The 11,866-nt window shown below is 60.2% G+C and overlaps 1 protein-coding gene across 1 annotated transcript; it reads right to left on the bottom strand.

Annotated features, from left to right (window-relative positions):
* Nucleotides 1–4,014: 4,014 nt before the first annotated feature.
* On the bottom strand, nucleotides 4,015–11,058 carry PML (PML nuclear body scaffold). Its single transcript, XM_058811077.1, has 7 exons — nucleotides 10,544–11,058; nucleotides 9,257–10,027; nucleotides 6,677–7,254; nucleotides 5,975–6,012; nucleotides 5,609–5,701; nucleotides 5,183–5,372; nucleotides 4,015–4,622 (listed from the first exon to the last, which is right to left on the bottom strand). Exons 2-7 carry the CDS (start codon nucleotides 9,859–9,861, stop codon nucleotides 4,444–4,446), a joined length of 1,683 nt encoding a protein of 560 aa, XP_058667060.1. The 5' UTR covers nucleotides 9,862–10,027; nucleotides 10,544–11,058; the 3' UTR covers nucleotides 4,015–4,443.
* Nucleotides 11,059–11,866: the final 808 nt, after the last annotated feature.

Raw genomic sequence — 11,866 nt, 5'->3', positions numbered from 1 at the left:
GACGGGAGCGGGGGGGACGCTGCTCCCGCATCCCGCCCCCGGAGCGTTCCCACCGCGGGAAAGCGGGATCGGGGAGCGCGGGGTGCCCCGAGCCCCGGGCGGGAAACATCGATCCGGGCAGGGATCGATCCCGCCGAGCCCGAGCCCGAGCCCGAGCCCGAGCCCGAGCCCGAGCCCGAGCCCGAGCCCGAGCCCGAGCCCGAGCCCGAGCCCGCCGTGCCCGCCCCGCGGAGAGAGACCAGGGCAGGGCAGGGGGGCTGGGGGGGCGAGCGGCTCCTCCCGGTGTCGCCGACACGGCGGAGTCGCGACAGAGAGCGGCCCCGCCCCGGGCTGTGCCTGCCGGCAACAGCTCCCATTCCCTGGAATGGATGGATGGATGGATGGATGGATGGATGGATGGATGGATGGATGGATGGATGAATGGATGATGGATGGGTGGATGGATGATGGATGGATGGATGGATGGATGGATGGATGGATGGATGATGGATGGGTGGATGGATGATGGATGGATGGATGGATGGATGGATGGATGGATGGATGGATGAATGGATGATGGATGGGTGGATGGATGATGGATGGATGGATGGATGGATCCATGGATGATGGATGGATCCATGGATGATGGATAGATCCATGGATGGATTCATGAATTCATGGATCCATGGATCCATGGAGGGCACAGATCTGTTCCCATTCCCACACCAGATTTATCCCGTTATTTTCCCATCCCCTTTCCAACTCTCCTCACTCCCTTTTCTCAGTGTTCATTTGGGAATTTATTGAAGGGTCCAGGAATTATTGATCACATCCCATCAGGATCATCAATGTCATTCCAGCAGAGCCATTCACAGCCCTAAAAACACCTGGAAAATTGGATTTTCCTCGTATGGAAGGGAAATCTGGGACAGTGGGATTTTTGTGGAATTTTTAGACATATTTTTCCAGGAGTTGGGGTTTTTGGGAGCTGTTCTGCCCTCCTGGAAGTGCCAGCCCCATATTTTGGGATTGATGAGTTTTGGGGCAGGATCGGGGCTGGGAAAAGCTCATCCCGATTCCACAGCCTGGGAGTGTGGGAATAACATCCTGGATCCTTTGGGATCTCTGCTGGATTGGGAATAATGTCCTGATCCTTTGGGATCGCTGCTGTGGGATTGGGAATAACGTCCTGATCCTTTGGGATTGCTGCTGTGGGATTGGGAATATCGTCCTGGTCCTTTGGGATTGTTGCTGTGGGATTGGGAATAACGTCCTGGATCCTTTAGGATTGCTGCTGTGGGATTGGGAATAACGTCCCGGATCCGTTGGGATTGCTGCTGTGGGAATGGGAATCATGCCTTGAATCCTTTGGGATTGCTGCTGTGGGATTGGGAATAACGTCCTGGATCCTTTAGGATTGCTGCTGTGGGATTGGGAATAATGTCCGGGATCCTTTGGATTGCTGCTGTGGGATTGGGAATAATGTCCTTGTTTTGGGATTGCTGCTGTGGGATTGGGAATAATGTCCCAGATCCTTTAGGATTGCTGCTGTGGGATTGGGAATAATGTCCGGGATGCTTTGGGATTGCTGCTGTGGGATTGGGAATAATGTCCCGGATCCGTTGGGATCACTCCCCGTCCCACCCTTCTCCCTCTTTTCCATCCCCTCTCCCGTCCTCTCCCTCCCCTCCCCCTGGCCCTGCAGTGCCACCACCCGCGGGTGGCCGAGTGACATTTGGGGGACACGCAGAGGGGCCGGGTGGGCACGTGCCCAATGGCGGTGTGACAATGGCAGTGACACCGTGTCCGTGTCCCCGGTGTCAATGTGTCACAGTGTCACGGTGTCACAGGGTCACCATGTGAGTGTCACAGTGTCACAGTGTCTCAGTGTCACAGTGTCAGCGTCACAGGGTCAGTGTCACACAAATCAGTGTCACAGGGTCACCATATCTGTGTCACAGGGTCACCATGTCAGTGTCACACATATCAGCGTCCCTAGTGTCACTGTGTCAGTGTCACACATATCAATGTCACAAGGTCACCATATCAGTGTCACAGTGTCACCGTGTCAGTGTCACACATATCAGTGTCACAAGGTCACCATATCAGTGTCACAGTGTTGGTGTCCCTGTGTTGGTGTCCTCAGTGTCACAGAGTCAGTGTTGCCAATGTCACACGTTTCAGTGTCACAGTGTCACAGTTGTCAGTGTCCCCAGTGTCACCAATGTCACAAGGCCAGCATCACAGTGTCAGACGTGTCAGCGTCCCCAGTACCCCCATGTCAGTGTCACCAATGTCACACATTTCAGTATCACAGGGTCAGTGTCCCCGTGTCGGTGTCCCCAGTGTCACAGAGTCAGTGTTGCCAGTGTCACATGTTTCAATGTCACAGTGTCACAGTTGTCAGTGTCACCAATGTCACATGTGTGAGTGTCACACGTGTCAGTGCCACCAGTATCACCATGTCAGTGTCACCAGTGTCACTGTGTCAGTGTCACAGGGTCACAGTGTCAGTGCCACACATGTGAGTGTCACAGCATTAGTGTCACACGTGTCAGTGTCACCAGTATCACCATGTCAGTGTCACCAGTGTCACCGTGTCAGGGTCACAGGGTCACAGTGTCAGTGTCACACATGTGAGTGTCACAGCATTAGTGTCACACGTGTCAGTGTCACCAATGTCACCATGTCAGTGTCCCACTTGTCAGTGTCACAGGGTGTCCCCAGTGTCACACGGTCAGTGTCACAGGCTCAGTGTCACCGATGTCACACGTTTCAGTGTTACAGCGTCGGTGTCCCCGTGTCGGTGTCCCCAGTGTCCCCAGAGCAGCGCCAGCCCTCGAGCCGCTGTGCAAGGGGGACACCTGGTGGTGGCACTGCCTTGTCACAGCCAGCCCCGCTCGGCGACACCGCCCGCGCCGCGACACTGCCATCCAGCGCCACCTGCATGGGGACACGGGGCACAGCAATGACACCTGCATGGGGCCACCCAGTGCCACCTCCATGGGGACACTCAGTGCCACCTGCATGGGGACACCCAGTGCCATCTGCATGGGACACTCAGTGCCACCATCTCCAGCATAACCTGGGAAAAGGGGTTGGGATGGGGATTTTGGGGTGCCTCTGTGTCCCCGCATTCCCCGGACAATGTCACTTTTGGGGACATCCTTGAGGCCAAGGGATTCCGGAATTCCCAGCTCCAACTGGGAACCCCAGGGCCAGGATGGGTACAGGGCTGGGTGCCACCCACAGGCTGGTGTCCCTGTGTCCCCAAGATCCTGGAAAAGGGATCCCAATCCCGGCTGGCGGCTTGGGACTGGGTGGGGACAGCCGTGGGAGCAAGGAATGGGAATTTAATCCATGAAAAACATTCCTGGGGTGGGGAACCCCAAAATTGGGATTGGGGAATCCCAAATCCAGCTGGGATTGAGGCAGGAACACACAAATCCCAGGAATTTTGGGAGCCCTAAAAGTGGGATCTGGGAACCCCAAATCTGGCTGGGATTGAGGAAGGAACACTCAAATCCCAGGAATTTTCTGAGCCCCAAAAATGGGATGTGGGAATCCCAAATCCAGCCAGGACTGAGGCAGGAATGCACAAAGCCCGGGAATTTAATCCATGGAAAACATTCCTGGAGCTGGGGTGTCCCAAATAAAAAATGGGATCTGGCATAAAAGCAGAGCCCTGAATTCATTCCCTGTTTTCCCTTGGGACAATCCCACATCGTTTTCCTGGGAAATGGAAATTCCATTTCCCTCTTTTCCTGGATTTTTGTGGGAACGTGGCTGGAACAGGCTCCTCCACTCATGGAATGTGAGAATTTTATCCCTGGGATCTCTCCTTGTCCTCGGGAATTTCTCCTGTCCCTAAAATGCCAGGATCAGTGCCCAGAGCAGGGAGCTGGGACAGGTTTCACCTCAGAATTCCCAGGTTTTCCCTCTGCTCAGGATTGTTTGGGAAAAGCAGAGTGGGAAGAAGAGGAAGAAGCTGGAATTTTATCCCAAAGCAGATTTATTGAGGGGAGACATAAAAAAACTGGGATTTTAAACCCTCATTACACCAGGAAACTAACCCCAATCCTAATCCCAATCCCAATCCCAAGGAATTCCCAGCTCCAAGTGCTGATGGGGGATCCCAGAGGGGATCCCACCTTTGGGATCATCTCCCCACCTTTGGAGGGGTTCGGGAACGGGATCCGCCAGCACAGATCCCAACTCCCATCCCAAATTTTATTTTGGGATCAATCCAGACAGGATTTAAGAGGAAAACAACATTCCCAGGAAACCTCAAAGCATTGAAGGAGAGACCCCATCAGATCCAGGTGGGATTTGGGGCCGCTCCGGAACACCAGAGCTCAGTCCAGGAATAAATTTGGGATTGGTCAAGAAGAGGAAAGTCCAAGCAGAAATCCGGGTATGGGAGGCCGGGAATTGCGGGATGAGGCCGGAGGATCCCGTGGGATGTCAGCACGGGGGCGGCTCCGGTGTCACCGTCACCACCACGGTGTCCTCGTCGCTGTCGTCAGAGCTGCAGATGATGATGCTGCCGCCCTCTGCAAGGGAAATCCCCAAAATTCCGGATCCCACGGGATCAACGTTCCCCAGCTTTGCACCAGGAACCAACCAGAGCGTGGGGGCAACCCCTGGAATGGTGGTGACCACGTGGATCCTGAATTTCAGGGATCCCTCACCCCGTGGATCCCCCATCCCAATGATCCTTCACCCCATGGATCCTTCACCCCATGGATCCTTCACTCCATGGATATTGAATTCCACAGATCCTTCATCCCATGGATCCTTCACCCCATGGATCCTTCATCCCATGGTTCCCTCATCCCACAGATGCCTCATCCCAATGTTCCCTCACCCCATGGATCCCTCACCCCATTGATCCTTTACTGCATGGATACTGAATTCCACAGATCCCTCATCCCAATGATCCCTCATCCCATGGATCCTTCATCCCATGGATCCTTCATCCCATGGATCCCTCACCCCATGGATCCATCATCCCATGGTTCCCTCATCCCAGTGTTCCCTCAGCCCATGTACTCCTCATCCCATGGATCCCTCACCCTACAGATCTGGATCCTCCCACCCTTGGTCAAGATTCTCATGGAACGAGGGCACAGAAAGGCCGGGAATGATCCCATAGGATAAGGAAAAGCAGGATAGCAGGGACAGTGACATTCCCGGTGCCCACCTGTGTCGCCGGCACGGACGCAGTTGTGCCGCGAGGTGGAGGGGCCGGGCTCCGTCGGGAATTCCCACTGGGATTTGGGATGGCTGGGGCCCGGCTCGTGGTCACATTCCAGCTTCAGGAGTTTGGGAGACACCTGGCTGCCCCTCTCCATGCTGGGCAGCGGCCGCTTCCAGCAGGGCAGCGGGAGAGGCTGGAAAAGCAGGATTGGGATTGGGATTGGGACTGGGGTGGAATTGGGACTGGGGTGGGATTGGGATTGGGATTGGGATTGGGGTGGGATTGGAGTGGGACTGGGATTCGGGTGGGATGGGGGAGGGATTGGGATTGGGGTGGGATTGGGATTGGGGTGGGATTGGGGTTGGGATTGGGATTGGGATCTGGGATGGGATTGGGGGGGGTTGGGATTGGGATCCCAGCGGATCTCACCTGGTTGGGACAGAGGGACCTCACCTCCTCCACGTGGATCTCCTCCAGGCTGGGGGAGATGCTGCGGGGTTTGGGATGGGTTGGATCCTCATCCTGCAGGAAGAGCGGGGAGTTGGAACGTACTTGGGCACCAGTGGAGGGGCGGGAACACCCTCGGGAATGGGGAAACTGAGGCACGGAGGGTTTGGGATGGGTCTGGGGGCTGTTCCCGTGGTCTTGCCATGGTCATGGAATTCCCCAGGGATGGAGCAGTGCCTGGTGGGATGTGGGAACTTGTGGGGGAGGAAGCCCTGGAATTCCCCAGGGATGGGGAGGGAAAGGAGAGGTGCAGGTTTGGGATGGGGCAGGAGCACCCCGATGTCTCACCAGGTTGTTCTCCAGGCCCACCTCGACCTCAAGGACATCTGGGGATGAAGAAAACCGGGATGAGACCCCAAGCTGGAGCCTCCAGCGCCAGGAAAATCCCGTCTGGCAGCTCCAAACCCCTTTCCTCTGGATTGGGGTGGCCCCGGGGAGGCTCCAGGGAGCTGGGAATGAGCATCCCCAGAGCCACCAGGATTGGAGGACACCCAAAGGGCTCCACAAAAACAACTGAGCAAATACCGGCTCTGGGGGGTGAGGAGCTGGAGCAGGGAAATGGGAGAGGAGGAGGAGGGGAAGAAGGAGAAGAAATGAAGAAAAATAAGAAGGAGGACGAGAAGAAGGAAGGAGAACAAGGAGAAGAAGGGGGAGAAGGAGGAGGAGGAAAAGGAGAAGAAGGAGAAGGAGAAGGAGAAGGAGAAGGAGAAGGAGAAGGAGAAGGAGAAGGAGAAGGAGAAGGAGAAGGAGAAGGAGAAGGAGAAGGAGAAGGAGAAGGAGAAGGAGAAGGAGAAGGAGAAGGAGAAGGAGAAGGAGAAGGAGAAGGAGAAGGAGAAGGAGAATCCAGCGCTGTCCCTGCTCACCGAGGGCACTTTGCAGTCCAGCCCAGAGCTCCCTCCCCAGCCCGGCCCAGCCCAGCCCAGCCCAGCCCAGCCCAGCCCAGCCCAGCCCGGCCAGGCCCGGCCCGGCCCAGCCCGGCCCAGCGCTCACCCGGCCGGCCCGTGACGCGCTCCACCAGCGCCCGCAGCCGCGCCCGGCACTCGGCGAAGTCGGGCGGCTCTCGGAGCTCGGGGGGCTCGGGCGGCCGCAGCCGCCGCAGCTCCAGCAGCGCCGCCTTGACGAAGGGCTGCATGTCCATGAGCTCCTGCTCGCCGCCGTAGCGCCCCAGCCTCTCCACCAGCCTCTCGGCCGCCTCCAGCCGCAGCAGCGCTCCCTCGGCCCCGCTCAGCTCCTCCGCCAGCGCGCTCCGGCCGCGCTCCGGCCGCGCCTCCAGCAGCGCCCGCAGCTCCTCGGCCTCGCTGCGCACCAGCTCCTGCAGGCGCTCGGCGCTGGCGCGGACGCGCTCCCGCAGCCGCTCCCGCTGCTCCTCCCGCCGCGCCGCCTCGCCCCGCAGCCGCCCCAGCGCCGCCTCGAAGGAGCGGCGGAGGCGATGCAGGTCCCGGCGCAGCGAGCGCAGCTCGTCCTGGCGGCGGCGGCTCTCGGCGCGCAGGTCGCGGAAGGGAGCGTGGCGAGTGTCCAGCAGCGCGCACGGACAGCACAGAGCCCGCTCGCAGCGCGGACAGTAGATGCTGGCAGGGACACACGAGGGGCGTCAGGGAGCGGTGGCAGCAGGGACACGCGCGGGGGGACAGCGGGGAGATGCTGCGGGGTACCGGGATTGGCTCCCGGGATGGGGGACAGGGACACGGAGCCGGGATGGACAGCGATGGACAGGGGTCAGTTGATGGACAGGGGCCAGGGATAGACAGGGGTCAGCGATGGACAGTAGTCATGGATGGTCAGGGATGGACAGAGGTCAGTGATGGACACAGGTCAGGGAGGGACAGGGGTCAGGGAGGGACAGGGGTCAGGGATGGACAGCGATCAATCATGGACAAGGGGTCAGTGATGGACAGGAGTCTGGGATGGACAGGAGTCAGTGAGGGACAGTGGTCAGGGATGGACAGGGGTCAGTCATGGACACCGGTCAGCAAGGGATAGGGGTCAGGGATGGACAGTGATCAACAATGGACAGGGGTCAGTAACAGACAGGGGTCAGGGATGGACACTTGTCAGGGATGGACAGCGGTCAGTCATGGACACGGGTCAGGGGTCAGGGAGGGACAGTGATGGACAGGGGTCAATGATGGACATGAGTCAGTGATGGACACCAGTCAGCAATGGACATGGGTCAGGGATGAACAGGGGTCAGGGAGGGACTCTGGTCAGGGATGGACAATGATGGTCAGTGATCAGGGATGAACAGGGGTCAGGGATGGGCAGGCGTCAGGGATGGAAAGCAGTCAGCCATGGTCAGTGGTCAGCAATGGTCAGTGATGGTCAGTGAACATCAGAGGGCAGGGATGGACAGGGGTCAGTGATGGTCAGTGGTCAGTGATGGTCAGAGGGCAGGGATGGACAGGGGTCATGGATGGACACTGGTCAGGGATGGTCAGTGGTCAGTTATGGTCAGTGATGGTCAGCGATGGTCAGCGATGGTCAGTGCCCATCCCAGGACATCCCAGGCCATGTCCAGTCCTCTCTGGAGCCTTTCCCCAAATCTCCGCTGGAGCTCCCTGGGCCCCCCGGGGTCTCTGTGGGGTCACTGCCATCAGTCCCCAATGGCAGAGCTTTGGGGACAGGAGATTTGGGGACGGGACGAGGTTTGGGTACAGGATGAGATTTGGGGACAGTGTGAGATTTTGGGACAGGATAGATTTGGGCCCATCCCACTCCGGCACATTCCAGACTGGAGCATCACCCCCAAACCTCCTGGAGCAGGGCAGGATTTGGGGACAGGATGAGATTTGGGGACAGTGTGAAATTCAGGGACGGGATGAGATTTGGAGACAGGACAAGATTTGGGGCCAGGATGATTTGGGGCCAGAATGAATCTGGGGGGCAGAATGAGTTTTGGGAAAAGGCAGGGGGCAAGGTTTGGGGACAGCATAAGATTTGGGTATGGGGGACATTTGGGAGTGCAGTGAGATTTGGGTACAGGATGAAATTTGGGGACAGGAGGAGTTTTGGGGACAGGGTAAGGTTTGGAAACAGGGTGAGATTTGGGAATGGGATGAGATTTGGGGCCATGGCAATGTTTGGGGATAGGCCAAGGTGTGAGGACAGTGTGAGATTTGAGGACAGGACAAGGTTTGGGGATGGGACAAGATTTGGGGACAGTATAAGTTTTGGGGACAGGATGAGATTCGGAGACAGGATGAGATTTGAGGACAGGATGAGGTTTGGGGATGGGATGAGATTTGGGGATGGGCTGAGATTTGAGGACAGGACGAGGTTTGGGGATGGGATGAGATTTGGGGACAGACTGAGGTGCAGGGACAGTGTGAGGTTTGGGGATAGGACGAGGTTTGGGGACAAGATGAGATTTGGGGATGGGATGAGATTTGGAGATGGGACAAGATTGGAAAACAGGACGAGGTTTGGGGATGGGACACGATTTGGGGACAGGACGAGGTTTGGGACCAGGACAAGATTTGGGACCGGGACAAGATTTGGGGCCAGGACAAGATTTGGGGCCGGGATGAGGTTTGGTCCCACGCCCCCATTTGAGGCTGGGCACGGCGCTCCCACCTGCACACGCGGCTCTCCTCGGGGTGGCTGTCGCTGGAGCAGAAGAGGCTGCAGGAGCCGCGCGTGTCCTCCAGGAACTGCCGCGCCGAGCCCGCCCGCAGCTCCTCCACCCTGCGCACCCGGTGCTCCTTCTTCTTGTGCCACCACTGGTGCTCCTCCAGACACCGCCCGCAGAAGAACTCCTCGCAGTCCGAGCACCACACCAGCGCCGCCTCGGCGCGGCAGCGGCTGCAGCCGGGCCCGCCCGAGCTGCGGATCTGCCGCCAGAGCTGCAGGCGGCTCCGCAGGTTGCAGAAGAGCAGGTTATCCACGGCCGCAGCGCCCGTGGCCGCCTGGCAGCGCGGGCACTGCTTGGTGTCGCTCAGGCAGCCCGGGCACAGCGTGTGCAGGCAGCGCAGCAGCCGCGGCTGCGCCGAGTCCTGCCCGCAGCCATCGCACCGCAGGAACTGGAAATCTTCGTCTTCATCCTCATCCTCGCCCTCCGCCGCCGCCGGGCACGGGGGGGAGGCGGGCGCGGCGGGGCCCGGCTCTGGGTGAGGCTCCGGTTCCGCTTCTGGCTCCGGTTCCGTCTCCATCTGCGGAGATGCGGGGTTCTCCCGTGGCATGGAGGAAGCTGGGGCTCGGCCCCGTGATTCCCGCTCGGGGTTCTGCTGTCCCGCCCCTCGCAGGTTCCTCCCCGAGCTCTCGGCCTTCCTGGAATTTGGGATTTCCCAAGCGCCGGTGGAAACGAAAGCAAAACGGTTTCGGTGCCGCCGCGGCCACCGCCCCTTCCTGCTTCGACAGAGGGAAAAGTGGGAACACCCCGGCAACGACCCTAAAACCTCCTTGGCAGCGACCCCAAAATCCCCCCGGCAGTGACCCCAAAACCCCCTAGGCAGTGACCCCAAACCTCCCGGGCAGCGACCAAAAAACATCCCGGCAACTCTGTCCCCAGCACCAGCCCTGTCCCCAGAGGTGTCCCCAGGGGTATCCCCATCCCTGTCCCCATAGATGTCCCCAGTCCTGTCCCAGGAGGTGTCCCCAGAGATGTCCTCCTCGCCACTCGTCACTCCCAGCTCAGCAGCGCGCACAACCCCCCCCCGTCCCCCCAATAAATATTTGGGGGGCCAGAAAAAGGAAAAAGCCGGGACCCCCTTCCCAGCCGGCCCTACAAACGCACCCGCCCCCTCTCCCCGGGCAGGAACCGCCCGCGGGTCCCCCCGTGTCCCCCGGTGTGTCCCCGTGTCCCCCTGGAGGCTCCGGTTTGTTCCCGTGTCCCCCGGTTTGTCGCCGTGTCCCCCCCGGTACCTGCGGGGTCGCGGCGGGGCCGGGAGCGGCGGGAGGAAGAGCGGGGAGAGGGCGGGACAGAGGGACGGACGGACAGAGGGACGGACGGAGGGACGGACGGAGGGGAGACCGGGAGCTGGGGGGCGGTGCCGGGGGAATCCGGGCGTGCGGGCACCGGGGGGATGCGGGATCGGGATTGGGATCCTGGGATGGGGATTTTGGGATTGGGATTGGGATTCTGGGATTGGGATTGGGATTCTGGGATGGGGATCGGGATATAGGACCGGGATGGGGAATGAGGATGGGGATATGGGACCGGGATGGGGAATGAGGATGGGGATATGGGACCGGGATCGGGATGTGGGACCGGGATCAGGATGTGGGACCGGGATGTGGGATCGGGATGGGGTTATGGGATCGGGATGGGCGTTCAGGGACCGGGATGGGGATGTGGGATCGGGATGAGGATGTGGGGTTGGGATCGGGATGTGGGAACTGGATGGGGACGTGGGATCGGGATGTGGGACCGGGACCGGGGTAGGAATGTGAGATATGGGACCGGGATGGGGATGCGGGATCGGGATGTGGGACCGGGACCGGGATGGGGTTGTGGGATCGGGATGGGGATTCAGGGACCGGGATGGGGATGGGGATGTGGGACCGGGATGAAGTTGTGGGATCGCCGTGGGGATGTGGGGTCGGGATGGGGATGTGGGATGGGGATGTGGGATGGGGATGGGGACGTGGGAGGGGGATTCAGGCCCCGGGAAGGGGATGTGGGATCAGGATGGGGATGTGGGAGGGGGATTCAGGCCCCGGGAAGGGGACGATCCCGGCCCCGGGAAGGCGCTGCCGGTTCCGTGGGGGCGGTTCCGGTGTCCGAGCCCCGCCCCCGCCGCTCCGGGCCCGCTCCGTCCCCATTGTCCCCGCGGTGGGGCCGCGCCAGCCCCGCCCCGTCCCGAGGGACATTCCCGGCCCCATTCCCACCCCAATCCCGGCCCCATTCCCACCCCCCGACACGCAGAGGGTGGCACCGCCACAAGGCCGGGGCGGGGATTTTGGGGACAAAACGCCGCCCCTGTTATGGCCGCGGTGCCCCGGTCCCAAATCCCCGCGTTCCCGGATCGGGATGCGCTCACCGGGCCGGGATTTGGGATCGGCTCCGCTCCGGCGCTGTCACATGACGGAGCCACCAGGAAGCGCCGCCGCTCCTCTTTCCTGTCCCCAAACCCGCGCTGGCGACAACGCCACCTCGCCAGTGTCGCCAGTGTCGCCAGAGCGGGGCCGGGACCGCGGGAGGATCCCGGAGCTCCGGGGAATTTGTCACCTGAGGTGGCACCTGGG

The sequence above is a fragment of the Ammospiza caudacuta genome, chromosome 10 (genome assembly GCF_027887145.1).
Source record: "Ammospiza caudacuta isolate bAmmCau1 chromosome 10, bAmmCau1.pri, whole genome shotgun sequence".
Lineage (NCBI taxonomy): Eukaryota > Metazoa > Chordata > Aves > Passeriformes > Passerellidae > Ammospiza > Ammospiza caudacuta.
The sequence above is the reverse complement of the archived record's forward strand: the minus strand, read 5'-3'. Positions and strand labels throughout refer to the sequence as shown.